The sequence below is a fragment of the Coturnix japonica genome, chromosome 3 (genome assembly GCF_054131305.1).
Source record: "Coturnix japonica strain WE chromosome 3, WE-NBRP24, whole genome shotgun sequence".
Classification (NCBI taxonomy): Eukaryota; Metazoa; Chordata; class Aves; order Galliformes; family Phasianidae; genus Coturnix; species Coturnix japonica.
This window is the reverse complement of record NC_140665.1, coordinates 43,820,120-43,847,347: the sequence shown is the minus strand read 5'-3', so window position 1 is coordinate 43,847,347 and position 27,228 is coordinate 43,820,120. Positions and strand designations below refer to the sequence as shown.

Below are 27,228 nucleotides of genomic sequence, written 5' to 3'. Positions count from 1 at the left end.
TTTGTGGATGCAAATACCCATATCTATAAAGGAAGCAGTTATTTCTCTTGGTGTATCTGTCAGTGTCCGTAACGCTTGTTTTGCCTAGTGAACAGCATGCTGTTGACCTGCGTCAGATTTTCTTGCCTTGCTATTCTCTAGTTTCTAGGCTGTGTAATTTGATTCATGTAGTAGTCTGTAGGTCATCTGATGCTTTCATATGTGGTTTGTTGGTTTTTTTTTTTTTAGGTAGAAGATAGCTATACCTACAACTTCAGATGGTACACTGAATATGCCTGTCCTGAAATGCCATTGGAGTGCATTGTGACGGATCCCACCACCATGGATCAGTATGACTTGTCAAGGTAAAATTGAGTCTCTGTGTGAGCTTAGCTGAGCTTAGCTGTTCTAGGTTTGTGTTCTGGCTTATGCCTTAGCACTGCATGATGTTGGCTTTGTATGTAGGTAGCATTAGAAAAGTCATCTGTTATAACAATGTGAACTGGAAGTATCCTGAAATGTAGGAATTTCAATCTAGTGTATTCGCTCACTTCCCAAGATAGAAGCTGACTCTTTGATTTTACTGTCAGTTTCTATTGAGACTGACAAAGCAAAAGAGTTTATGTATACATGTATTTTTAGCATAAAACTTTTCCTTTCCACCCAGCTTAGCAAAATCAGAGAAGAGAGGTCAAAATTGGTATGCCATGGATAACTCAGGACCAAATGAGCGCAAGAAGTACTACATAAATGTCTGCCGGCCACTACTTGCTGTTCCAGGATGTGACCGACGAGCGTCTGTGTGTCAGATGGAATATCGCCATGATCATGTGAGCAGCCCTTCCATCCATCCCAGCTCAAAGCTGATTTTCGAGGTGTTTAAAATAAAGGGGTCTACAAGATGAACACGTACATTTTAACTCCTTGGTACAACGTACAGTGGTATCCTGTGTATATATGATTCTTTCTTCTGTTTTAAAAATAGAGAAGCCATTCTGGTGGCATTATTTTAGGAACCTTCTATTCTGGATGTCCTGTCTTGTGTAGAGCTTGGATTGGAGTGTTGTCCACTCTGCTCTTAGTGTTTAGGCTTTTGAATAAGTTAGTCAGAAGTTGCCAAGAGAAAAAGGATTCTGCTAGTGTTCTTCTTCTTACATAGTGACTTTGTGCTTTGCTAATCATGCATATGTGGAAGGTCAACTCTAAGAATGGCTAGAGGCTTCAGCATAGTTTTAAACAGCTTTACAGATTACACTGTATTTATTGTACTTGATTACTGGGCTCCCTAAACTTCTAAGCTGTGTAGCTGATGTGATGGGGTGGTTGTTTTGAGGCACTATAGGCACCTTATCATAAAATAACTGTTCTGTGGCACTGACATTTTAAGGATGTGGACCTATATATTTTTCTTCCACTCTGTGTTTGAGAGATTTCTAGATTTGATTTGTGAATGCAATGCAGAGAACCTTCTGTATACAAGATTATTGTATCTTTTTTTCTTTAACTATTTTAAGAAATGTCCTTTTGAGTTCAAAACTGCTGACAGTTTTCTTTTTTTTTCCCTAGGATTCTTACTATGAAGTCACATCTATCAGTAATCTCGGTGTTGCCAGCAAAGAACTAGTAGTTGAAAGAGTGGGTCACATTCTTCTAACTTATGCAAACGGCTCTGTTTGCATCAATGCTGATGGAAAGAGAACTACTTATACCACCACCATCCACTTCGTGTGTTCCAGGGGCACTCTTGTAAGGACAAATTACCATTCAGTTGATTTATCATAGATTTTCTGTCACGTGACATGAAACTACCTGAAAATTTATAGCATGTAAGACTTAATCTTAAGGGAGGCTACTTGAGGGTTTACCTTTATTTTTCTGCATCTCTGTTTTAAATTGGGTGCATTTTACTGGATTCTGAAACTGAGTATTTCATCATAAACAAGAGCTAATTAGAAGCTAATGACCCTAGTAGGAACTGATGTTTCAGACTAGTCTAATTAGCATGAAAAAGTACCTTTTTTTTTTAGTTACAGACATTGTGGAAAATCTTAAGGGGAAGAATGTTGAAAGTGCATTCCCAGACTGAGCTTCTGTATCTCTGCAGTTTGATTCTACAAGAGTTCTTAATTCTATAGAACTTCTGCTGATACAAATTCACGTGTTAATGTTGATACTCTAGTGGCAAGTGGGGAAGCTAATGATGTTTGCTTAAGTCTTTTCCTACTGGCGTGTGAATATGCAAGTTGTAATTCCCTTACTTTAGTGGTCTTTCCAAGAGAAATGGTGAAAATCCGAGTCTTAGAGCAGATATGAGCTACTTTAGTTTTGTATGAAAGCACTCAATCTTGATTTCAGTAACTTCAGTTATGTCAGCTAACAGTATCTTGGAGTGCCTGATTTTTATTTATAGTGTACTATACCATATATCCCAAACCCTCTAGTACTGAGGGCTATTGGTAGTCTACTTTTAAAGAAAAGTCTCACAAATGTGTGAAGGTCTTGGCTATTATTTTTTACTTGATTCTGGTCTTCTATCTGCGATCCATTTCCAGAATAGCAGCCCCCGGTTTATTTCTATTCAAGAATGTGTGGTTACGTTCCTATGGGAAACTGAAGCTGCTTGTCCAATCAAGGAAACAAAAGATGATTCTCAGGTAAGAAAATCTCACAGAACTATGGGAGTTGGAAAGGGACCTCAAGAAACTGAGTACAACCCTCTTCCTAAAGCAGGTTGCCTACAGTAGGTTGCACAGGTAGGTATTCAAGTGAGGCTTGGATGTCTACATAGGAGACTCCACAGCCTCTCTGGGCAACCTGTTCCTGTGCTCCATCACCCTTACTGTAAAGAAGTTCTTCTGCATGTTATTATGGAGCTTCCTTATGTAGAAGTTCTAGGCTGTTTTTATTGCTCTAGGAGGTAACATAATTACAGTGAAATGAAGTTGATCATGGTGGAACTTTGTGCTAGCTTACTGTTTTCTTTAAGTGTTCATAAAGCATGTAACATTGGACAATAGAGTTTCAGTGCACGCTGACAGAGCAGATTCCATGACATTAGACGCTTCATTTCCTTATGAGGCTGCTAGTGAAGTTGAGTGCTTTTTAAAGACTTACGTTATCCTTGTTTGTGTATAGCTAATCAAATATGTACAGTGAGCCACTCAGTTACTCTGTTTTAGAAGTCTCAAAATATTGCATTAGTGTACATATATCTTTCAATTAAAACATTTGCTCTAGCTAACCCAATAAATAACATCGTTTAAGTTACACTTAGCCATACTGGCATATGACCAATGTCAACAGACAACTGTGCAAAAGAATTCCATGAAGAGTTGCTACTGCCAGAGCTGTATTCTAGTTGTCTAAATTAAATTGCTGCTTGGTACATAGGATAGATATGCATGCAAATCACTACTTTGGCTCTCTGAAAAAGTTAGAAATAGAATGTTAAACAAAGGAAATGCAGAGGTAGAGAATAATACTGTTATAATTTTTATTTTATAGTCCTGCTCTGTGCGAGATCCGAACAGTGGGTTTTTGTTCAATCTGCAGCCATTAGCTGCAGAAAAGGGCTATACAACCACTGGCATTGGGAAGACCTACTTGGTAAGGATTCTGACTGTACAGTCTGTTGCTTATGGGTTCTGCTGTTACTTTTTTTTGTTCTTTTTGTTATGCTTAATGAGTTGGAGCTTTTACTCCATCCTCTTACAAAATTTAAGTTGGCAGAAAAGCATTGTACTTGAGAGAAGAATAGAAGATAAATTGATTCATCATTCATAACAGTATTTAAATAATATTTTGTTGTATAGCAAAGCTAAAAATTAGTCACACCATAGAGGTACCTCTAAGCTATGCATGGCTAGTTATGTACTCAGTTGTATAATACTGGTTTACTAACTAGTGCTAAAAATAGGCAGTGTAAGCCTATGAGAGATTTAATTTATTCATGTCAGTGTTCTTAATGTGCTTTATGTGTCTCGTTAGTTTTAGACTATCCAGATAGTATCGTAGGGTTTTTGACTAGCTAAATCACATCCTGTTCATCCAGTCAGGTAAATTTGTGGACCCTGAGGGTGTTGTTCCTGTATAGATAGTTGTCTTGCAGTTCAGATGTGGTAGGCATTTCATAATGTTTGGAATTAGGCTTTAACAAGAGGATTTTACTGATGCAGAAAGACTATATAAGCTTAACCTTTCTGAACCAGTTAACATTGTGTACACCTGTATGTTTTTAAAAATTCTAGCTAAACATCTGTGGACCTATGCCAGAATGTGGTAAAATCAATGGAAAACCAGCTGCTGGATGTGAAGCAGACAATCTGACATCAGTGAGGATGGTAGAATTGGACAAAACTCTTTACCTGTCTAGTGAAGGGTTTCTAACTCTTACCTACAGAGGTCCTCTTCTTGTCGAATCAGGTGAGTTCAGGAAACGTGCAGTGCAGTTTGTCACTAATGTTGTACTTACTGTCAGTCTTCATTTCACACTTTGTGTAATAAAACCTCCTGGGTTTAATGCTAGTCAATTAAACAGGCTTAGTTCATGAGCATCTCATATGAGAAATCAAACCATGCTAAATGATTATGGTTCAGCTTTCAGAAATAAATGTGCACTTTTGATCTACTAAAATTGGACAAAATGCAGCACAGGATGTTTTTCCCCTTACTAAGTGAATGAAAAATGCCTTCCCTTAGAAGGGGAAATAAATAATTAGAGAAAGCAAGCAAAATGAGCTCTGGCTCTTAAGTGAAATTATCACTTTAGAGATTATTCACAAAACCGAGGCTTTACGTAGTTTTATTACTGAAAAATGACATTTCAAGTATCTTATGCTGTAATAAGGAGTTCCTTGAATAAGTGCTTTAGTGTGAATTCTAGTCTGTTTTGCAAGTAAAACTAATGAGAAGTAAAACCCAAAAGCTAAACACAAGCTCTCCAATTGTACTAAAATTTAGTTTTGAGCTGGGTGCAGAGCATTTTAAAAGTTTTTTTCAGGCATGTGTCTTGGATTAAGAAGCTTCTGAAATGCACTCTCTCTCTCTCCAAATTACTATGATAATTTTATTTTTCACAGGCATAAAACTTCCGTTACATAGCAAGTACCAAAACAAGTGATTGAGCTACCATGTATTTCGCTGAGAGCTTCTACCATTTTGTTTACTCTAGGATGCAATGATGACAAATACATTTACTACTATGGGCTATGGAGAAGACTAAAGATGCATTGCTTAGAAAGCATCAGTATTAGTTGTTCTCTGGTTATTATACAACTTAAAGAACCACTCTGTGTGTGATGCAGCCTAGGAGTTACTGGTACAGTGGATTTGATGTTTTGTAGGCTTTCTGTTTCCACAAACGTGTCAAAGATGTGGGAAGCACAGTTCAGTGAATGTGATTAAGCTCTTTAAAATGTGTCTATGTTCTGTTCTCTATTCTGCAATGATACTTGTGACTGCTATGTGTTTTAGGGCAGTTCTCTAAAGATGGCTTGTTTTTTGTCATTCAGAAAATGTACAAACAGAAGGTAGTGTTGTCTTTGAAGCAGTTTAATAGGAAGCTGTTAGAAAATCTTAGTCAAGTGTTACCTGCTGCTGCTTCGTTGCATATTTAAATTGAAGTACAAGTTCAGTGTTTGTTTTACAGGGAAGTCAGACACATTTACAGTGACTTTCATCTGTAACGATTTATATCCTGGAGAGCTGAAGTTTGTACATGAAGAGATCAACAGTATGCTGAACATCCATGATACTTTTTTTGAGTTTCACACAGCTCTGGCCTGTGCTCCTGCTCCTGTAGACTGCCAGATTACAGGTAAATATGTTCCTGGGATTCACACTGGCTCTGTGCAGTAACTATTAGAAGGATTAACTGACCACCACAGGCTTTAGTGGAGGAGGCCATTGAGATGAAGGCTTAAGGATGCCTGGTCTGCATAATTTTGATACTTGAGATCTTCATAAAGGTGGAGAGGGAGAAGAATTAATTTGTTTGAAGCAGGTTTAAGTTACAAAAATAAGGAGGAGACTAATGTGGAACATAGGTGTTACTTCAGTCTAACTAAAGAAAATAGATTAAATTTGTATTGTCTCTATGAATTGAATTAGTTACTTGTGGTAGCTAAACTGCTCATCATCAAGGGAAGTCTGTTTCTTCACTTAGTGTAGTTACTTCTTTATGCAAACAGTACCCTTTCTCAGTGGGTATCTGATGTGATTCTGAACAACACTTTGAATTATTTGTCAATGAAATGTATTACCTGAAACTCAATACTGTTGCAACTATCTTAGCAAGGCTTCCAGCTTACTGTACATACCACATCTCTTCCAGATGCTGCTGGCAATGAGTATGACTTAAGTGATCTGAGCAAAGAGCATGAACCATGGGTTGCTATAGATACTTCAAAGGATGCAAAGAAACGAACGTTTTTCTTGAATGTTTGCAAGCCTTTGCCTTTTGTGCCTGGATGCCCTGGTAAGCCAAATGACCAATGCTTCTTGACTTTTTGTCTTCTCATGCTAGACCCTCTATGCAGAATGACAACCCTTGCTATTTTAAAAAGATTTCTTGAATCCTGCCTGTTCAGTTGCCGAACTTGAGATACCTCACCTGTGTCTATGCAAGGGTTTAAAAGTACTGCAGAGCTCTCAGACTGAGAGCAGACTTGATATTAAACAGGACTCTTGCACTGAGATAGGGAGACATTTGGGGTAAATGTTTTCAGACCAGCGTGCACAAGTATCCTGACTTTTCTTTTTAAAAAGGCAAGCTAAAAGTTGATGCCTCTTATCTGAATGAGTTCTGAATTTTTAGAGAGTTTTAAAAAAAAGCAAGAAGTAAATTAAAGGTCTCAGTGAATGCAGGACAGTGAATTTCTATCTCAAAGCCTTTAGGCAGACAATGTCACTGCATTCATAGAAATGCACCTGCTGTGTTGTGCTTTAGGTATTTGAACCGTTCTGAGTGCTTGAAGCTCTCTTACAAAGCTACTCCATTATTTTGTCTTACAGTCAGTACAGAGAACTGGTTGTCAGAGCTTTGTACTGAAGTTTTATTTTGCTTTCCTGTAGGTGGTGCCATAGGATCCTGTGTGAAATATGCTGATAAAAGTGAGAACCTCGGAGTCATTCAGATGAATCCGCAGGCTGCTACTGATGGGTCACTGAGCATTACTTACTTGAATGGTGATATGTGTAAAGATAAGCGACACTATTCTACACGTATAATATTCCAGTGTGATCAATCAATGGTAATTTGCTATGCAGATAACTACTACTGAAGACTTTTGAGCTTGGAATTACTTATAACAGCAGAGACAGTATACTATTTTTTTTTTTTTTTTTTGTAGTGAAGAGACTGGTTCTAAAATGCAGTGTCTTGTATAAAGGCTTTTTCTCTCGTTTCTCCTTTCAGCTGCTTTTCGAGTTCTTTGAGAACAGTAATGGACTCTGAACTTTTGAGCTGCTAAAGGCAGCTTTGTACAGAAAGGGTTCTGCAGGTTGATAACAGAGACTTTAGACTATGCAACTGCAATAAAGGGTTATCTCTTATATGTTTTGGGGCTTGCAATTTAGTTGTTGTATGAGGGAGATGTACTAACTTTTTTTTTTTTTCCTGTAGGGATCTCCAGTTTTGGAGCAAGAAGATGACTGTGAGTTTGTATTTGTTTGGAGAACCTTGGCAGCCTGTCCTGTTCACAAAGCAGAAGGTAAGTGTGGTTAAGCTTTAAAATATAGAACAAATCTGTACAAAAAGCAAATACCTAGTGGAGCTATACTTGCTTTTTTGCCGTGCAGATACTTCAGTGATGGTAGCTGACTTTTGCATTGAAGTCTCTTTAGAGCTTAGGTCCAGCAGAAATACCTAACCTTAAAAGTGCAATTTAGGGTGATAGTTAAATGGACTCTTGTATTTAGGGAGGAGATAGAGTATTATTACTCTGCTCAGATCATAGTGCTGCCTCAATCTCAGTGAGGCTTGCTGGTGCCTTGCAAGTATTGGTGCTAGATTTAATGAGTGTGATTGATCCTATGTTTGTCAGGGCATCCCTTTTTTCTCCCTAAAGAGTGGAAACAGTTGTGAACTTAACTCTTAGTAGATGATTGTGGAGAGACCAGAGGGGACAGTGAGTTTACAGTTGACTTTAGGACATGCAAGAAGGAATTGATTTTAAGTTCTGGTAGTCAATTGGCCCTTTGAAAGCTGAACATGCAGATATCTTCTCTGCCTAGACAGGCTTTGTTTTACAGCTTGCAGATAACGCCTCGTGTAGTATCCTGACTTTCAGTGAAGTACCTGTTTGCAACTGTACTAGACATAATCGATACTGTCAGTTACTTACATGTGGTGCAAGAGGTGCTGCTCTGACATATGCAATTCCTGTGCAGGATGCAGTTGACAAGAGTCATGATTTTGAAGGGATAGAAACTTGTGTCATTGTGTCTTGGTACCAACTTGTTAGGGGATTAATGAAAAAATAGTAATCATGTGATACTAGTGATCACTTGAATTGAATGCTCAATCAGCAATAATACTATAGATTTTCTGTCAGCTGATTAGACCCATTAAACTAGAAATTCCTCAAAGCTTTTTTCTTCGTAGACCTTGATATTCCCTTAAGCATAACAATTTCTATGTTGATTATCTACTAACTCTGCCGGCCTCATAACTGTTCAAGGAAAAGCAAGGCTGACATCTAGGACAACTTTTGCTTCAACCTTGACATCACTGTTCTTTCCAGACAGTCAAGCAAATGCCGGACTTAGTGTTTCTGGTTCTGTCCATAACCACCTTCTATGGTGAAGGAAGAGCCTGTGAGGACAGTTTTTGAAATCTAGTATAGCTCTTACATTTTGTGTTACCTGTAGTTATGGCTCATAGGTATTGGGTTGTATTTTAAATTCTTGATTTTCCTTTAAAGGAGAGGATTGCCAGGTGAAAGATCCAAGATATGGTCATATTTATAATCTGAAGCCACTTTCCAATAAAGACATAAAAGTGAGTACAGATGAGTATGACTACTACTTCAGAGTTTGTGGAGAAATAACAGAACACTGTGGACCAGGGGCTCATAATGTGTCATCGTGTCAAGTAAAGAAAAAGGACAAAACTTTCAAGAAAGTAGCAGGTATGGCACTTGATTGGAAGGAACTTGAGGAGTGAAAGAAGAGTAAGAGTTATTTGTCATGTAGTAGATTCAGTTATATGCTGGTTCATCCTGTGTGTTTTATAAGATAAAATACCCTACCACTTCTTCATGTGCACGTAAAATCTATGTATAAAAAGAGAGTGTAAAATCTTATCTTACTGTGTAAAAAGGGATATTTCATTTCCTTTTATGCTGGGATATAAGAAATGACTAGGTCATGTTTTAGAGGAAAGTCTAGGTCTTTCTATCAGTACTTTACTATGCCTGTATCTGCTGTCAGTGTAACTCTATTGCCAGATGTGTTGTTGCAGTTGTGTTTACTGGATTATCTGTTTAACTTTCTTTTCTTGCCTCTTCACTTCTAGGCTTGCTTACAGAGAAACTAACTTTCAAAAATGGTTTAATAATGATTAATTACACCAGTGGAGAAAAATGTCATAAAATATATGAGCGATCAACTGCCATATTATTCTACTGTGACAAGACTACACTAGAGGTTAGTTGCAAAACATTAAATTCCTGAATATACTGTCTTCCAGAACTTCTCTCTTCATAATTTGCAGGAGGGTAAGATGAAGAATGTGAACTGGCTTCCTTCAAGAACTGCTTATTCACTTACAGACTAGGCAGGAGATGTAAAGCTCTTCTGAGGCTTTAATAAATAACTGAGCTTGCTATTTATGGAAGGATCCTTCCTCATGCCTCAGAAAGAGCATAGAAAGTCAGAGCATGGTGTTCTTTTAAGAAATGTCTGCTACTAGCAAAGCTCTTAGAGATGTTGGTGAGGGGTGTTTGCTCAGAGCAGTCTATTTGTTAGAAGTAAAAGGCAGGAGAACTAATCTGCAGAGAAACAAGTAGTATGTGGCCAGTCCACAAAAACCTGCATAACTTGGTGTCTTCAATAGCGATCTCTATTCTTGTACTTACTTTCCTGTTCATAAAGAATGGTGCCTATGTTTACTTTTGGCTTTTCCTTGTGTCACAGAGGAGTCTGTAGCTTTTAGTGGTTGCTGTTTAATCAGAATTGGGTGTGTAGATAAACTTGGGTTTGTGGAAAACTGTGTTTTGAACATCTTGGGCTATACTTTTCAGATCAGAAGGATAGTGTGTATCTAAGATTGTATGTAAATAGAAGTTACTGCACCTTCTTGAATCAAAACCAGGTCTTTATGGTAACTTTTATGATGTTTAAATGGTTAAAAAAAAAAAAAATCATATCGAATTTTGTTCTTTCAGCCTGTATTTTTGAAGGAAACTCCAGACTGTACCTACATGTTTGAATGGCATACGCAATATGCCTGCCCACCTGTTAAATCTACTGAGTGTTCCTACAAGTAAGCTGCTTTTTTTTGGAAGTGGGGCTATGTGATGGTAGGAGCGAGTGTGTATATATAGTCTTATTGCAATCTCATGCAATACCACTACTTTAGCTATTATGTTTTTGACTTAATTTGTTTGCACTGAATGTCATTTTAGCTACTAAAGCCATGTTCTGAGTAATTTTGTTACGTGATTTGTACTTTCTCCAAACTAATATTTCACTAAAGAAAAATACTTCACTTGAGAGTTTCCTGAGGAATTTAGTATAAAAGCGAATTGTTAAGTATGCTGATAGTGTTAGAAATCTGAATACACTAGCTTTTTATAAGCATGATATTCAACTATAGCAACTTAAACAAGGAAACAAGTGATATTTAAGAACTTCCATCAGACAGTACTCCAGGAAAAATGACAGTCAGCTTGTGTGTGTTTGGTGTGCACAGTGTATGTTCCAATGAAGTTAAAAATTACTTATGCATTATATGGTCTGTGTGTATATGGGCAGTTTGCTGTAGGCTGGATAACTTTTATCTGTACTGAATTAGAGACTTGTGGGTTTCAGTGAATCTGGTGCACTCTTATCATAACACCCTTTGTAAAGTTTTGGGGATAAAGTTTATTGTGAATAACAACTCCTAGAGTTGCTGGAATTACTTTTTAAAATACTTCTTAAATAAAGTTTTCTGTCTTACAGGGATGATGAAGGAAATTTCTATGACTTTTCATCTCTGACACGGCATAGAGAGAACTGGGAGGCAACAGATATATCTACTGCTACAAAGAAATACTATATTAATGTCTGCAAGCCTTTAGTACCATATGGTGCTGCACGTAAGAGTGAAATGTATTCTAGCTACAAATAGAGGGTGGTTAGGGTTGGAGGCAGGGGAGGAATCCACAGTGAGCGTAATTTGTGTTCTGGTTTGGAGGTAGATCAGCTATGGTATAACAAAGTGGATTTTTATTCCAGCCAAGCTGGCCTTAACTTTCGGAATAATAATGCAGTGGTTTTGTTTATCTGTATAGATTCCTGTCCTCCTGATGCTGCTGTCTCGCTTGTGGAAGGTGTAAAATGTATAAGCCTTGGAGAAGTGGCTGAAGGACCCCGGTGGGAAAATGGCATTTCTACTCTGAAATATATTAATGGGGAGCTTTGTCCAGATAAAATTCGCAGGAAAACAACAATATTGCGCCTTAAGTGTGATGAAAGCAAAATTGTAAGTAAGCTTCTCCTGGTAAGATTTTACTTTCTTTGGGGGATGGATGGTGGAGCAGTTCTTAGCTGTTCCCTACTCTTAGCTATTTGTGAGACAGCTTTATCAGCAGACTATGGAATGGTATTTTAGATGATGAGCAGCTCTTAAGAGGTCTCTTGCACATTCTGTTAGCAGTTTTTATTATCTGGAATGCCTTCAAATTTTTTGCATCTTGAAAGTAAGCACGTTGTATCTTGGGAAACACCTAGAGCAGTGCAAATATCTAGTGTTACTGTCTGTAGTTTTTAAGTCTTGGTTGCTCATCTTTGTGCCTAGCCATTAATTATGCCTGTTTGAAATGTTTCATCCTCAGCTTTTGGATTTTCCACTGCCTAACTAGACTATCTTTAGCTCACTTATTATCAGTAGAGTAAAACTGATAAGCATGTGATACTGCTACACTGTGGCAAACTACTGTAATAGTTAACTTGCTGGTCCCAAATATTAAGTCCTAGGAGTGACATCTGAATTGAGCTCAGCTAGAGGTGTCAGGGATAACCCTGTGACATGAAACCTTACGATTCCACTTTGCAGAGATGTAGTCTGTTTTGTGTTTAGGAATCGAAGCCAGAACTTATAATGGCCATTGAAGATTGCGAATACAGCTTCTTATGGTTCACCGCTGCTGCGTGTCCTCTTAAAAGCAACATGCAAAATGACTGCCGGGTAACAAATCCTGCAACAGGTAAGGAGAGAGCCTGAGAACTTCGTATGTGAATGAGGCAGCTGGAAGCAATGTAACTGTTCTCAAAGGACTATATGAGACAAGGGAAGTGTGACATCTGGATAGTGACTAAAAAGCTTACTGTTGGTGGGTAGTAATATTTTGTATTAAAGTAGCCATTGGAAAAGATCTATAGAAAGCTTGCAACGTATCTGCTCTGGAACTAGCTTTACTCTAATTCTTGACACGATCTCAGAATTGTTAGCCTTTTAAGTTAGCAGGCAAGTAGGTGCTGGTTGGTCTTCTTACCAAATGAAGTCACTGAAAGCTTTTAATACAAAGTAATGTCATTACTTTGAATCTGCAAAAAGATTAAACTATACCCTGTTTTGTCTGTAGGCCACCTCTTTGATTTGACATCACTGAAGCGAGAGTCTGGCTATACAATCACTGATTCACACAACAGAAAAATTGAGTTGAATGTTTGTGCTGAAGCTAAAAGCTCATGTGCTAATGGAGCTGGTAAGCATCTCGTACTACTGTTGTTGTAGTACTAGACTATGAGGTACCTGAAAGAAGTAATTGTATACAAGCTTACAGTAAAACGTGTGTGGCAAGTTTTACTGGTAACATAAGGACTGAGGAGAGCTGTGTGGCTGACTTGCTTAGGAACAGATCCAAAAGCTGTTTTAAGTAGTAAAGCATTTTCTTTTCCTTTCAAATTTCATTTTGAACCTTAAATGCATTCACTTCCAGTCTTCATTACATCTATAAAGATGAGTACTGTTTTGGAGGTGAGGGGAAGACTGGTGCTACTGCAAAACCTCTCAGTTGCTGTGAAAAGGGAAGGTGGTATGAGTTTTCAGCTAGAGTGAGCCAACAGCATTAAAAAAAGCAATCAGCCTTGTGTCTGTACTTCAGTCTCTTTCCAGTCCTCCTTCTAGCTTGGTATTCTTTTTTTGGATGCTTCTGAAATATCACTAGCAGTTAACTAGTATCTTAAGATTCTTACTGGCTGGCTGGATTGCTAGCTCTTCTGTCTAACTAAGTATGATCTGTAAGTATGATCTAACTAACTAAGGATCTGTAAATGTGAAAATAAGAGTATCACTTATGAACTTAAAAGATTGCTTTCCTTTATGTAGAAGCTGTTTTTCTTTTTGGGGCATCTTAATTAGTTTATATATAGACTAGAAGTACATTTAAGCACAGCTTTTGGTTAGTATGTGCTTATACTGTGTTCTACTGGTTAATAAATTATTGAAGACAGTACTGGCCTGTTTTGGTGCCACTAAGCTCAGTTTAATGATGTGTCCAGATAATGTGAAAAAGCATTTCCTATGGAAGTTAAAATAAGGCTAGAACCTTAAGTTTCCTATTGATCACTAAAGTAAATGGGTACAAATGTTTGGAAAGGCTGTTTCATTGGACTTCATCTGTTTTGTTCTTTTCTTATAAACTGTAGCCGTCTGCATCACTGATGGTACAAAAACGTTGAATGCGGGAAAACTAAGTAAAACTTTAACTTACGAAGATCAAGTGCTAAAGCTTGTTTATGATGATGGTGATCCTTGTCCTACGGACCTCAAAATGAAGCATAAGAGCTATTTTAGCTTTGTATGTAAATCTGATGCTGGAGAAGACAGCCAGCCTGTTTTTCTGTCTTTTGATGAGCAGACATGCACTAGTTATTTCTCCTGGCATACTTCCTTGGCTTGTGAGGAAGAGGTAAGGATTACTTCAATGTAAAATGCCTAATGTGACTAAATTTCTTGGGGAGGGAGGGGAGCAGTTTACGCACAGTAGTGGTATGTGCTTTAATCTGTTGAGGAAAAGGTTTTTTCACCTAGTATGGAAACCAGGTTTATTCTCACATACTCATAAATGTGTTCAGCAGGGATGAGCAACACTTGGCAAGCTTGTGAACACGGTGAACTAAGTTAAAATTTTACCGTTTTAGATCAACCTCAGCCTGGAATCTACTTAGCTGCTCTTCTGTACAGCTCAAGTGAAAGCCATAGGCAACTTCTTAGGAATGCTTAAGATTCTCCAGTGCAACAGGCTAAGGGAGATCAGACTAAGTTGAAGATAGACAATGAGACAAACCCCAGGCAGAGAGATGCTCTCTGAGTGACTAAAGGCCAGGCAGGTCTGATCAGGTTTGCAATAACTATCTGATAAGCCTTGTGGTGTTACACTGGTAACAATTGCACAGAAAAAAAGCCAGCCTTAGTATTAGAAGGTTAAATGTTTTAAATTCACACTACAGCTCAGGGAACACAGATGTCTTATTAGCACCTGGATGCTACCTTTATGAATCTCTGATCTTTCTTCTTGTTACATCCTTAATGTGACCCTTGTTGTCTGACAAGTTCAGACTGACCTACCCTACCCTTCATGAATGTTTCAGTTCTAATATAGCTCTGTTCTGTTAATATTGTGGTTTTTTTCCAGTTTTCCCTGACAGATTATATCCCCATCTTTAGTATTGTACAGGAATTCTGCTTTATGCAACTCTGGTTTCTATATGTTCCATGTACAATACAAATCAGCATTTGAAAGCATTATTTTCTATCCCATTCATTCTATTCAGTTATCACTTACAGGTTTCTGATTGCTTTACTGTACATGCACAGCGACTTTTGACTTGTTTCAGAATAGTAATGGTTAGGTAGCAATGATGATCACTTGTACAGAAACTAAACAGACATGGAGGAACTAATGAAACTTCCAGTATGTCAACACAAATAGTTTCCCAGGATTTAAAGTGTCAGTAAGCTTATGCACGTCAAAGAACACTTCAGACGGGTTCTGAGGAAACGGTGCTCAAGCCATCAATTTGCAGTACAGTATCTTCATGTTGTTATAACCAAGCATTTTTACTGGAAGTTGTTTCCATCTTCCCCATATCAGTGGAGCTGTAGGATCCATTAATCTTGTGAAGACCATAGTGAGCATTCCTGGTGGACACTGCATGGCAGAGTTTTAAGTCTTGATGTTATCCTGGTATTGACTCAATTCTAGAATTATGTTTAAGAGCTTGAGTTTCTTCATAAGCAGCCTTGTAGATGCTTAATATTTACAGCCAAACAAGAGCCTTTAAAAAATGCTGCTTTACTTGAATGAAACCTTGACCTTTTTAAATGCAACTCTGCTTCTCTCTCTGTGAAAGGAAAAGATGCTTGTTAAGAAGTCAAAGCAAACAACAGTAGAATAAAAGCACTAAAACATGCTTTCTTATAGGTGAGCTGCTCAGTACTGAATGGCAGTTCTGTTATTGACCTGTCTCCTCTGATCCATCGCACTGGTTATTATGAGGCATTTGTGGAAGGAGATCCATCGGATGTTTCTCCAGACTTCTACATCAACATTTGTGAACCTCTTAATCCTATCAAAGATGTTAATTGCCCACCCGGAGCAGCTGTTTGCATGGTTCCTGTTAATGAATTGCCAATAGTAAGTATTATGTTTGGATCATGGGAATGTGCATTACTGTTTAAAACAGTATCTGTGATTAGAGACCTGATTTGATCTAGTGGCTCGAAGGGATTAAAAAAAGACTACAAAATTAAAATCTCAAAGGAAGTTAAGGAGTCTTTAGCTGTATGGCTTCTGTTTTAAAATGTTCTATTTCAATCATATCTTTTTTTTTCCCTTTAAGTTTTCAAAAGTGCATTGTAGTTTTGTTCCTCTGTCAGCCAAACAGATAAATCTCTGGATTGATGTAAAATTGAAGTGTGTCCTATATGTCTCTTAATATGCTTTTTTTGCTTGTGCAGGATATTGGTCGTGTTACTGAACCTCCCAAGTTAAATGAGGCAGTAAATGAAGTTTACATCACTTACAACAGCACTACTCCATGTCAGATAAACAATAAACTGAACTATACTTCTCTTATTGTGTTTCACTGCAGCCAAGGAACTAGTCTGGTAAGATATTTGTTAAACTAATGTTGATACTGGAGTGCAATGACAACTGAATAGTAACTAGCATTAGTTTTGCTTAAAACTAAACAAAGAATTTGTTTCTAGCATATAAGGACAGATTTGTTTTGTGCACTCAAGCAAGGGATATCTGTATCCTTAACTAGGAAAAATTTCATAATGCATGAACTTTAGGCTTGAAATTCTCAAGTACTGATGTTTTTAAGGATCACATTCCACTGAAGTGACATTGTGATAACTTACAGCTGACATTAAACTTAATGCTTTATTACACTTGAAGTAAAAAACTACAACAATGAAACCTGTACCATAAGCTAATGCAAGAAATAGTAATTGTTTATTAAGCTGTTACTATGAAATGTTTCACCTGTAATCTAATCAATTCCTGATCATACACAGCTCTCAAAATATGCATTCTGATGCTAATAACTGTTCTCTGTTGACACCAACCCTTTTGAAGCCATGCGATACTATGAATCTGACACTTGTTTTTGTTCAGTCATGTAAAGAAATTCAGCAGAGGAGCACTTGAGTATATTTGACAAACTAGAGCTTGTTAAAAGTGCTCAGTAGGACCGTTTTTCATCAAGACAGAAAATGAGCTGAAACGAGGCAGCTCTGAGTGCTACACAGGCCATACTTGCTTTCATTTAAAGTAGGATGACAAAATAAACAGCTTTCTGTCTGTATCTTAACTTTGTGAACTGAATGTTCTCTACTGCGAAGAAACACAGCTCCTTCATGTTTTTTGTTGCTGTATGCAACTAAGCTGAACATCAAAATCTCAGCCCTAATTAAGAAGACAGCTAGCTTACTTCAATTGCTAGTTTGTTTTCTGGAGATAAGAAGCTTTTTTTTGGTAGCAGTTGTACTATTAAGGTATGGAATTTGTCCTTCAGTCAGGAATATCTAACCTCAATAATAAATGAGGGATTTCTGAAGGGGTAAGAATTATGTTGGAAATTCTGTTGTTTCTACTGTTTCTACATTAAGCCCAGTCTTGTTTCTTGCTGTGCTCTTTGGCAACAGGGTGTGCCGAAGATGATAAGAAAACTTGACTGCAGTTTTGTATTTGAGTGGGAAACACCAGTTGTGTGCCCTGATCGAGTGAAAACTTTGGGCTGCTCTGTGACTGATGAACAGTTGCACTATACCTTTAACTTGACCAGCCTTTCTGGAAGATCATTTGAGGTAATGCTTTCTTAGAATGTTTTTTTTAAATCCCTGGGGTGTGAAAAGAGACTGAAATGTGTTCTGCAGCTGTGGTCAGTGTTTGTAGTTATTTGCCCTTTGACAGAGGGAGTAGCATTAGAGCATTGACTCTTAACGATTTTGAGGGAAGTTCATTAATCTACTAATATGTAAAGGAAGGAGAGCTTTTTCACTGAAGGGAGTCCTAATTTGGCTTTGAACATGATAACAGGCCTGCTGAAAATGCTGTTTCCTTGGCTCTACGGATGTACTTTTCTGAAGCTTTGCCATATTAATGAAGGGTTGGACTTAACAAATCAGTTATCTGTTCTTATGCAATTACTGTACGAGTCTCATAAAGCACTCTGGTGGTTCTTCATGTGTATTGACTTGCAGGCTCTGAGGGGCAGCTGTGTTTGTGATGCTTTTGGATGTGTCCCCACAGGTACTTTCTGGATCCAGCAGTTATCACATTGGTGTATGCAGTAAGGCAACAGCAGATGTGTCCCAGGGAAAATGCAAAGATGGGGCAGTGTGCATGACATCTGGAAGTGGTGTGTCATCCTTTGGAAGCATAAAAGAAATGAAAATGGATTATAGCCGCCAAGATGAAACAGTCATCTTGCAGTATACAGGAGGTGATCGGTGCCCTCCAGGTGAGTCCGCAATGGGCAGTTTATATAATAAGACTTGTCATCTTTCTTATCCTTATATCTAAGTTTAACTGCAAAAAGGAGGGAAACAACATAGTTTTTTCATACCTTAGTGAGAAGTTAGTTGTGTTCAGTAGTATACACCATACTAAGCTGCAACATCAACACTTATCTCACTTATCTCCTAGAAAAGAGTGCAGCAGTTTTGTAGGGGTGATCATAGCTACTGCATTTGAGTTTTCTGACTGGAATTAGACTGAGTTTTTGGTGCTTACTGTCTGCATGCGACTCTTCTTCGGTAGTGTTGAAGGGTACAGGCTTTTTAGATATTGAGTTGGATTTGGATGTGTGTGCTGTTCTGCTGTATGTTGTAAAGAGAACTTACCTTTCTTTCTCAGTGACAGAAAAGGGAGAGCTTTGTGTGTTTCCCTTCAAGTACAAAGGGAAGAGCTATGATAAATGTATTACGGAAGAAAAGAACAGGCCATGGTGTGCTACAACTGCGGACTACCAAAGAGATGGAAAGTGGGGATTTTGTGTGGATGGTAAGAACTTCTTATATATCACATATATCACTTAGATATCTGAGTTAACTGTGGGAGGGCAGCAGACTTTTAGTGTAATGTAAGTGAATTGATGGGAATGGGCAAGACAGTGAATTTATGGAATAAACAAATTTTACTCAAATGAGTGAAAAACATTAATGCGTTCAGAATGTGTGGCTTTGAGTCATTAAGTGGTGGTTGCTTTGATGGAGATCAGTCATATTTGAGGGAAGAGCAACATAACTTCCTAAAAAGCAGGAAAATGTAACCTAGGGAAGAAAATTGCAAGGTGAAACATTTGTGCTTTATCTCAAACTATATCTAATTAGCATTGCAGTTGTGAGGTATTGAACTTTAAAATCTGTATGTGTACGGAAGCCTCTTGCGAGGTACTCTTATTTCCAATTTCCCCTCTTATAGCAACTGCAAGAAGGGCATCTACTATTATTTTTGTATGTGATGAAAGTGCTGGCATTGGGAGCCCACACCTTCTGAGCGACATGCTTGGCTGTGCTGTGACATTTGAATGGAGGACACAGGCTGTTTGTCCTCCAAAGAAGATGGAGTGCAAGTTTGTCCAGAAACACAGAACTTACGACTTGAGAATGCTCTCTTCCCTGACGGGCTCATGGGTCTTCTATCACGGTGGAAATTCGTGAGTAGCAAGCAACTCTTGGGCAGTAGCTGACTGGTCAATATAGCTGAAGTTATAATGTGGCACACTACTTCTGTACTCTTCTTTAAAGGATAAATAAATCTAAACTAGAAGTTTTCTTTCTGCTTAAAGGACTATCTTCGTAATGTAGCTTAAGTGCAATTTTTCTGATTCCTATTTATGTTGATAAAAAAATCTTACTGATTCAGTTGTTCTCTCTTGAGTCAAGCATGTAATGTTTTGTTTAAAGTTCAGGAAGGGCTTGTTTTCAATTGTAAATGCAGGGTAGAAAGATCTCACCAGTATCAACTTAAGAAAACATAAGTGTCAGTCAACCTCTCTAGCTGGCAAATAGAAATGAACCAACAAGAATAAGAGCATCTAATTCTAAAAGCATAGTAAATTGTGGGGTTGAAAAGCTGTTTCATTTATGGTCTTGCTCCTAGATTTTTTGTTACAGTAAATCTTTACTGGTATAGCTCCAAAGGAAGAGACTTCAGTTGAAAACACTACAGGCTTTGTAGCTGAAAAGAAAAGATTAGATATTCCTTTACTCTGTTTCAGTTTCTAGTTTTGGCCTGTATGGCTAACTAGTACACTAATCTTTACAGTTTTCCTGTACAGAATTGTTTACTTGAAAATGATGGGAATAATCTGCTAGTTGTTAGCATATGCTTAATTCCTTAGCTACTTTGAGAAGTTGCTGGCTTCCTATAAGGAATCTACAAAGTTCATATTTCATTTTGTCATTTTAGCTGAAATTAATTTTAAAGCTTCTGTCTGTCATGTTCTTTGTTTAGGTACTACTTGAATCTCTGCCAGAGGGTATATGAAGGTCCCACAGGCTGCCCTGAAAGAGCCAGTATTTGTAGGAAAAGCAACAATGGAGATGTTGAAGTTCTTGGGCTTGTTCATACACAGAAGCTGAATGTGACAGGTACAGTTACTGTAGTGAGCTGTGTTCCTGTTCCTGTAGAGGGCTATGAGGTAGCTATATCATAAAACCTAGGCAGAAAGGTTCTTAAATACAGGGTTCTACTCATCTTCAAAATGTTTTTGTCTATAAGTTTGTTTAATTCTGTTTTAAAACAACAGTAGGTTTTGTGTAGCGGAATAATGTGGCATTTAATCCATGAGAAAATGTAAAACAAACAGTGTTGTCATGGAAGTTATAACAGGGGAATAGTCTGAATATTGGGGTTTCTTTTTCCCATCCTTTCCTGTGATGGTGATTAGCACTGGCTCATCTGGTTGCCCAGAGGCTATGAAATTCTTCCTCCTTGGAGATCTTCAAAAGCTGCCTGGATGTGGGCTGGGGCTGTGTTCTGAAGGTGACACATGTTGGCTCATGATATCGGAGGTGGATGTTAGTGATGTGACAGAGGTGCAGATTTGTGTGGCGTGCAGACTCCTGTTTATTGCTGGTGAAAATGCATATTGTGGTGGCTACATTGGAAAAAACAGTGTTTTGTAGCTGAGAACTTGCATCTATTCTATTTCTGTGGAAATAAGAGGCATTACTTTGAGTGACCTGTGTACTTTCAAGATGTCAAAAAGGGCATCTTAAGTCAAAATGTTACACTCATACAGGTAACCTGAACTCCAAGGTACTGTGAGCACAGGGGTTTGAGGAGTGATCTTTTTTTAAATAACTGTCAGTGTGAAAGCCCCCAGTCACACAGGTGCGGTAATTGATATATGGTCTTTGAGGGGTGTGTGTGTGGGGGGGGGGGACCTAGAATGTGGTGTAAAGTAATGAGGTTTGGAGAATGCACACAGGGAAGTTGATGGCTGATTACATAAACCTTGTGTCTCTATTCCTCTTCTAGGTGATGCAGTGTACATTAGCTATTCTGGTGGACAGGAATGTAGGAAAAACAAGAAAATAATGACAATTATAGAATTGAGGTGCGCAAAAACGGTTGGCATGCCCATGCTGCAGAGGTGAGTAACGAATCAGCATATTGCTGCCTGCTTTAGTTTGTTGTACTTTTTAATGACGAGTCTCAGGGGTGTGACTACTCAGTCAGACAGCCCCTGGAGTAATCTTAGTCTGTATTTGTAAGACACAAATCTTCTGAAGTTTCTGCACCTGTTCACTTCCACAAACAGTTGTATTCTGCATATTTTAAACTGCTTGGGCAAAAATCTAGGTATTCTACTCCTGAATTAGGCTGGAATTTTCTTTTGTTGTCACTGGTAGTACAGTTGCTCATAACTTTACTACAGATCTATTTAGCAGACAACACTTAGTTGATTATTGATGAAATACGGTTTTGCTCCATCATTTACCAGAGTTTTCCTTTTACATCAATATAAATTTTATTGACTAGGTATTGTTGCAATTGAGGTGTATATGAATGGTCTCAAGTACTGAGAAAGCTTGATCGATTTTGCTGTTGCTTTTGGTTGACAGGATATTGTTTGTAGAGTAAGGGAACTGAACAAGAGGCTCCACATGAGGCAAAGAACTAGGCAGCAAAATCTGAGTATTTCTTGTTCTGTCCTGATGAGGTGCAAAGCGTTAAACCTGCTTAGAGCAAGCTGGCATGTTCGCTAGCTAAAGTATTTAAGTATCAAGAAGTCACTGTGACTTTAAAACTTTTGAAGCAGGGAGTTTAAGTGCAGTCAGGTGACTGCAGTCTCTGCATGATGCTTATGCAGGAGATTCTCATTCATGAGCCAAGTAGCTGTGTCTTCTCTTAATTCCAGGAAGCAGTAACAAGAACTTAATATCTTATCAACTGTTTGTTGTTTGGCAGGATTGATGAGGAAAACTGTGCTTACTACATCATTTGGGACACACGTGCAGCTTGTTCTGTGAAGCCGCAGGAGGTGGAGGTAGTGAATGGAACAGTCATTAATCCTGCAACTGGGAAAAACTTCTCATTAGGGGATGTTTATAACAAGTAAGTTTAAAAAACAAACTGAAAATGTAGTCCTGTTGAACTGTACTGCAAGAAAAGAGCTTGATGTGGATGTTCTGATTTTCTTTGAACATCCCTAGCTGTTCAATGGGGATACAAGGCTGACAAAACTCAGTGCTACTCACAACTGACTAAAGTCTAGTTGCTACTGCAGCATATAGCTGGTCTTAGTTTTGTGCATCTACTGGGGGAATTAAGACAAATCTAATGCCTGCACGTATGCCATCATGACCTTAAAACACTTGGGGGTTATTTCTCTTTGCCATTACGTGTAGCCATCAGGTCAGTGTCAGATCTTAATTTTCAACTACATCACTTCACTCCTTTATTTAGTGCTTTTCATCCTGCTCAGCAGATCTATTTGGAAACAGGAGCCTATTGCTTCAGGAACTGTAAAGGAGTACAGCTCTGGAGGAGTAGTCAGATCTGACCGAATGGGTGACTAGAAGAAATAGCTCTGAGTCTGAGTGTTCTCAGTCTCACCAGCTGCATGAAGGGATATGATTTTAAGTGGTAATTGGGTAGTACGTACAGTAGATCCAGTTCTCCTCATATAGAAGGACGTTTGTTGTTAGTTTATGAAAGCTAAGCTACACTGTTTATTTACAGCTACATGATGTACTCAGAATGGATTATATGCTCAGTATGGTAGTTTGTGAGAGCTACTATACTATACTACTGAATACTTTTGTATTCAGTTTAAGCGCTCATGTACCCACTGAGGGCAGTATAACTAGAAAAGTTTGCTTTTGGTTCATTCTTAAAAGGCTTACTGCTGAATATAATCCTCAGTTGTAATACTCAGTGGAAGCATCGGTCCTGCATCTCCTCTGGTTGCTGAATCTATTGCTAATCTGGATTCAACTAGTGGTAGCAGTTACCACTGCTGCTAGTGTATTGACTTGGGAATAATCAAAATTTGCATGTTTAGACTTGGCGTGAACCTGCCCTCTGCCTCCTCAGGTTGTACATGGCTTCTGGTGACATACGAACAAACGGAGATCAATATGTATATGAAATACAACTTTCTGGCATCACAAACTCAAGTTTCCCAGAGTGTTCTGAAGCAAACATCTGCCAGGTTAAAACTAGTGAACGTCGCTTTCGGAAAATTGGATGGGCCAAAAAAGCTAAATATTATGTTGAAGGTAAGTACTTGCATGTTATTTGGAGCTGGTTGATCCTTGATATGAATTACTTCATTGAAAAATGATTAATGTTTCATGATATATAAGCTAAACAACTTCTGTGAAGTTGTCCTGAGTCCATCTTCCAGGATTTATTTAAATAAGAGTAATTAGATATTAGGAAAAATTGGTTTGCTATGGAGATAGTGAGGCACTGAAACAGACTGCCCAAAGAAATTAAGGATGCCTTATCCTTGAAAGAAGTGGTCAGGGCCAGGTTGGATGGGGCTTTGGGCAAACTGACCTAGTGAGAGGTTTCCTTGCCCATGGCAGTGCGTTGGAGCTAGGTGATGTTTAAGGTCCCTTCCAACTCAAACCATTCTATGATTTAGACTGCTTCTTCCTACTAGATAAAGCTTTGCAAATGGCTTTAGCAATAGATTTGGGTTTGACACTTGTAAGGCTCCTGTAGAAATAATGTGCAACAAGAATGTGTCTCATGTTTGCCTCTGCACTTGTTCTGCGGTAAGCAGCTCAGCCTGTTGTTCCACAGCAATGTAGAAGCGTAAGCTCACCTTCAGGTACTGCATAGTTTAAGCTTTTACTTCACAACAAACACCTGTAAGAATACAGACACAGATAACTCTTCAGGGTATGGCCTTAATACTGTTTTTAAGAAAGCACTGAACTGTAATGTTTTCTTGTTGTAGATGATGACTTGGATGTCATATTTTCATCAGACTCCAGATGTGGTAAAGACAAATCAAAGTTTGTCTCTTCATCAATTTTTTTCCACTGCAGTCCTCATGCAAAAGAAGGCATCCCCGAATTTCTTCATGAGACAGCAGACTGTCAGTATTTATTTACATGGTATACATCTGCTGTGTGTCCACTAATGTGAGTAGTTATCTGTTTTCTGAACGTAGCACTTCTAAGCTAAGGGCTTTTTCATTTCAACACCAGTCTGATGTAGTTTATCGTTAGATCTTAGTCTTTTCCTTCCCTATTTATGTTGTTAGATCAACCATTGCTCCAGGAATCCATGAGGGCCAATCTGATCAGGAAGCCCAAGTATATAAAGGCCTTTCAAGGAGAAGTCAGGCGGTTGGTGCTGTGCTGAGTGTCCTCCTGGTTGTCCTCACTGCATGCCTAATAATCTTGTTGTTCTACAAGAAAGAGAGAAGGTAAGTGATTGGGAAGCTTTGAAAGAATATTCCTCTAGAATAAAGACCACAGGTGTTTTAGTCGCCTTGAAGCTGTAGCAAGGGGGGGAAGATGTGCAGCATCACGAACTGAATAGTGCTAATCACAGTGGTTTGGGGCCAAATGTCACATCAAGAGAGCTTGCAGCTTGTTTGTTAAAATTATCTGTTGATAAGAATCACCTGAAGAGAGGTGAAAGCTGATGAGGGGAACACATTCCTAATGCAATATTCCTTTGTTTTTTTTAAGGGAAACTGTGGTCAACAAGATAACAAACTGCTGCAGGAGAACATCAGGTGTTTCCTACAAATACACAAAGGTAATGCAGTGGCATAATCAAGTGCTTTGTATCTTGTAAATAATTTTAAGGTGAAGCTTTTCTAATAAATAGGAAAAAATCTTTCATCCTCAGCTCCTTCAGTGCATGGGAAAGGAATGTTGAAAGTCACATAGCTGTGATGTCTGCATTTATATCATGAAATGGGAAAGGAAAAGTTGAGGAAATGAAGAACAGTCCATAAATAGCCAAATAATGTATAAATCTGCAGGAAGACATAGTATATTTCAGATATGGTAAAAAACAATAGCAATACTGTGCAAGGATGTTGTTATATCTGAATTAAACTCAAGGTTATGTGGGGTGGGTTCCACAACTGGGGAGATTAATGTGTGGAAACATATGAAGTAGTATGTTAAGTCTTGCTTTTTTTTTTTCTTTCTTTCTTTTAGATAAACAGTGAAGAAGAAGCTAATGAGAATGAAACAGAGTGGCTTATGGAGGAAATTGCAGCACCGAATCAAAGAACAGTAAAAGGAGTGCAGGAGAATGGTCACGTTACTACCAAGTCTGTTACATCTGATGCTTTTACATCTCTCCACGTGGATGACCTGGATAGTGAGGATGAAGTGTTAACCATCCCAGATGTAAAGATTCAAACAGGAAGAGGACTAAACAAAAGCAAGCACCCTCAAAAGAAGCCACCAAGCTTTGCCAGTGATGACAAAGCTTACCTGCTGAATGGGGGAAAAGAAAGGAAAGCAAAAGCCAAGCCAGGCCAACAGCAGGCACAGAACTCTACAAATTCAGTATCATTTCATGATGATAGTGATGAGGACTTGTTGAATGTTTAATAACCCCTCTTGTGCCTAATCAAATATATACAGAGAGATTATATATAAATGGGACAAACACTTTCAACCAAATATGAGGACTTCAGCCTGAAAGATTTTTTTCTGAATTTTGCCTTTAACAAGAAACCATTGAAAAGGGAAGGAGAGAAAGATGTCTTGGTTGTTGTTTACAGTGATCTGTTCAGTAATGACTGGATTTGTAGCATCCGGTAGGCTGAGTTATGTTGACTCTCTCTAGCCAGGACAACTTTTTTTTTAAGCCTCAGCATAGATATGAAATACTTGCTTAAAGAAGAAGCCTTTCAAAGGTTGAGATTAAAGCTAAATTAGGCCCCTGGCTCCTGAGATTCAAATTATCTAGATGACTACTAGCATTTTAACTCCTTGTATTTATTGGTCCTCACTACTCAGGTTTGCTTATAGCAACATGTTCTTCCTGCCGGCAGGGTATTATTCTATGGGTTCACCCTTCAATGGGTTCATCCATTGTAAGACGAGGAAAAATATAACTTTTCTGTGTTGGGATGATTTGATGTAAATTTTAGAACTGGTCTAATTTATCCTGTAAATTTGAATATGCGTTCTAATTTAAACAGATCATTGGTTCAAAGGTATTGACTGAAAGGTACAATTCTGTATAGCTTTAGCCTGAGATGATTGCTGTTCTTTGCATGATGTTTTCTTGGTACTGGTCATATGACTGACTTCATCAGTATTTGCCTAAGCAGCTGACAAGCATCCAAAGAGTTTTTTTTTTTCCCCTAGATTATGACTGGAATAGAGTGACTACAGAGGATCAGTGTTCAGGTCCATAGAAGCAGAATTCCTAGGATACAGCCTGATACAGCCCAGTTTGTCAGCATGGGTGAGAGAAGCCCCAGTCTGTACAATACCTCTCCGTCATTCATTGTGAAAAGAACATTGGGCTGCTGTTTCTTAAAGCCTAAGTTCAGACCCTTATACTGAGTTCCTGGCCATGGTCATTGATTTGCAGCATTGCTGGCAATGAATGGAGGTCAGATTTCCTCTAGCAGTTCTGCTCTTCTCCAGGTGTTTGTTTAATTTATGGGCCATGATAAGGCTTCAAAAAATTCTACAAGTATGCATTGGTTAGAATTTTTTGAAACTCTTCATTGCTTCTTTTGGCAGGCTTATTCAGTTTCAACAATGGTTTCTTTTTATAAAAGCTCCATTTTGAATCAAAATAGTGTAATATAAAGCATTTAGCAATTTCAATAAAAGATATGACGTGGGTATTCCAAATCCCACATCTCAAGTCTGGAAATGTTTCTTACGCTAGTCTAATACTGCTCATGAGGTTGTTGATTGATGCCCTTCTCTGTTAGTATAGCTGATAATCCCATCACTCAAAATGAGAAATGAAATTTCATCGAAGATTAGGATGGGGATGCGTGTACGTATATATTTCCTTCCTGTATATGTACATATATAGATACATATATACACATATAGGTAAGTCTCGG

The 27,228-nt window shown here is 38.2% G+C and overlaps 1 protein-coding gene across 1 annotated transcript in view; it reads left to right on the top strand.

The window, feature by feature from the left end:
* The window catches only part of IGF2R (insulin like growth factor 2 receptor), a 51,302-nt gene extending 24,282 nt beyond the window's left edge, over positions 1–27,020 (top strand). The window contains exons 17-48 of the mRNA XM_015858058.3: positions 229–344; positions 647–809; positions 1,546–1,725; positions 2,532–2,633; positions 3,484–3,585; positions 4,227–4,401; positions 5,627–5,794; positions 6,311–6,454; positions 7,051–7,229; positions 7,601–7,688; positions 8,901–9,107; positions 9,494–9,624; positions 10,365–10,462; positions 11,143–11,279; positions 11,475–11,665; positions 12,263–12,389; positions 12,768–12,890; positions 13,834–14,096; positions 15,612–15,824; positions 16,148–16,297; positions 17,342–17,503; positions 17,949–18,159; positions 18,555–18,701; positions 19,122–19,356; positions 20,157–20,293; positions 21,186–21,300; positions 22,119–22,265; positions 23,247–23,431; positions 24,121–24,307; positions 24,430–24,594; positions 24,863–24,932; positions 25,343–27,020. Coding sequence (XP_015713544.2) covers positions 229–344; positions 647–809; positions 1,546–1,725; positions 2,532–2,633; positions 3,484–3,585; positions 4,227–4,401; positions 5,627–5,794; positions 6,311–6,454; positions 7,051–7,229; positions 7,601–7,688; positions 8,901–9,107; positions 9,494–9,624; positions 10,365–10,462; positions 11,143–11,279; positions 11,475–11,665; positions 12,263–12,389; positions 12,768–12,890; positions 13,834–14,096; positions 15,612–15,824; positions 16,148–16,297; positions 17,342–17,503; positions 17,949–18,159; positions 18,555–18,701; positions 19,122–19,356; positions 20,157–20,293; positions 21,186–21,300; positions 22,119–22,265; positions 23,247–23,431; positions 24,121–24,307; positions 24,430–24,594; positions 24,863–24,932; positions 25,343–25,744 — 5,220 coding nt within the window. The 3' untranslated portion in view covers positions 25,745–27,020. The remainder of the gene's footprint in view (positions 1–228; positions 345–646; positions 810–1,545; positions 1,726–2,531; positions 2,634–3,483; positions 3,586–4,226; positions 4,402–5,626; positions 5,795–6,310; positions 6,455–7,050; positions 7,230–7,600; positions 7,689–8,900; positions 9,108–9,493; positions 9,625–10,364; positions 10,463–11,142; positions 11,280–11,474; positions 11,666–12,262; positions 12,390–12,767; positions 12,891–13,833; positions 14,097–15,611; positions 15,825–16,147; positions 16,298–17,341; positions 17,504–17,948; positions 18,160–18,554; positions 18,702–19,121; positions 19,357–20,156; positions 20,294–21,185; positions 21,301–22,118; positions 22,266–23,246; positions 23,432–24,120; positions 24,308–24,429; positions 24,595–24,862; positions 24,933–25,342) is intronic.
* The last annotated feature ends 208 nt before the right edge of the window (positions 27,021–27,228 follow it).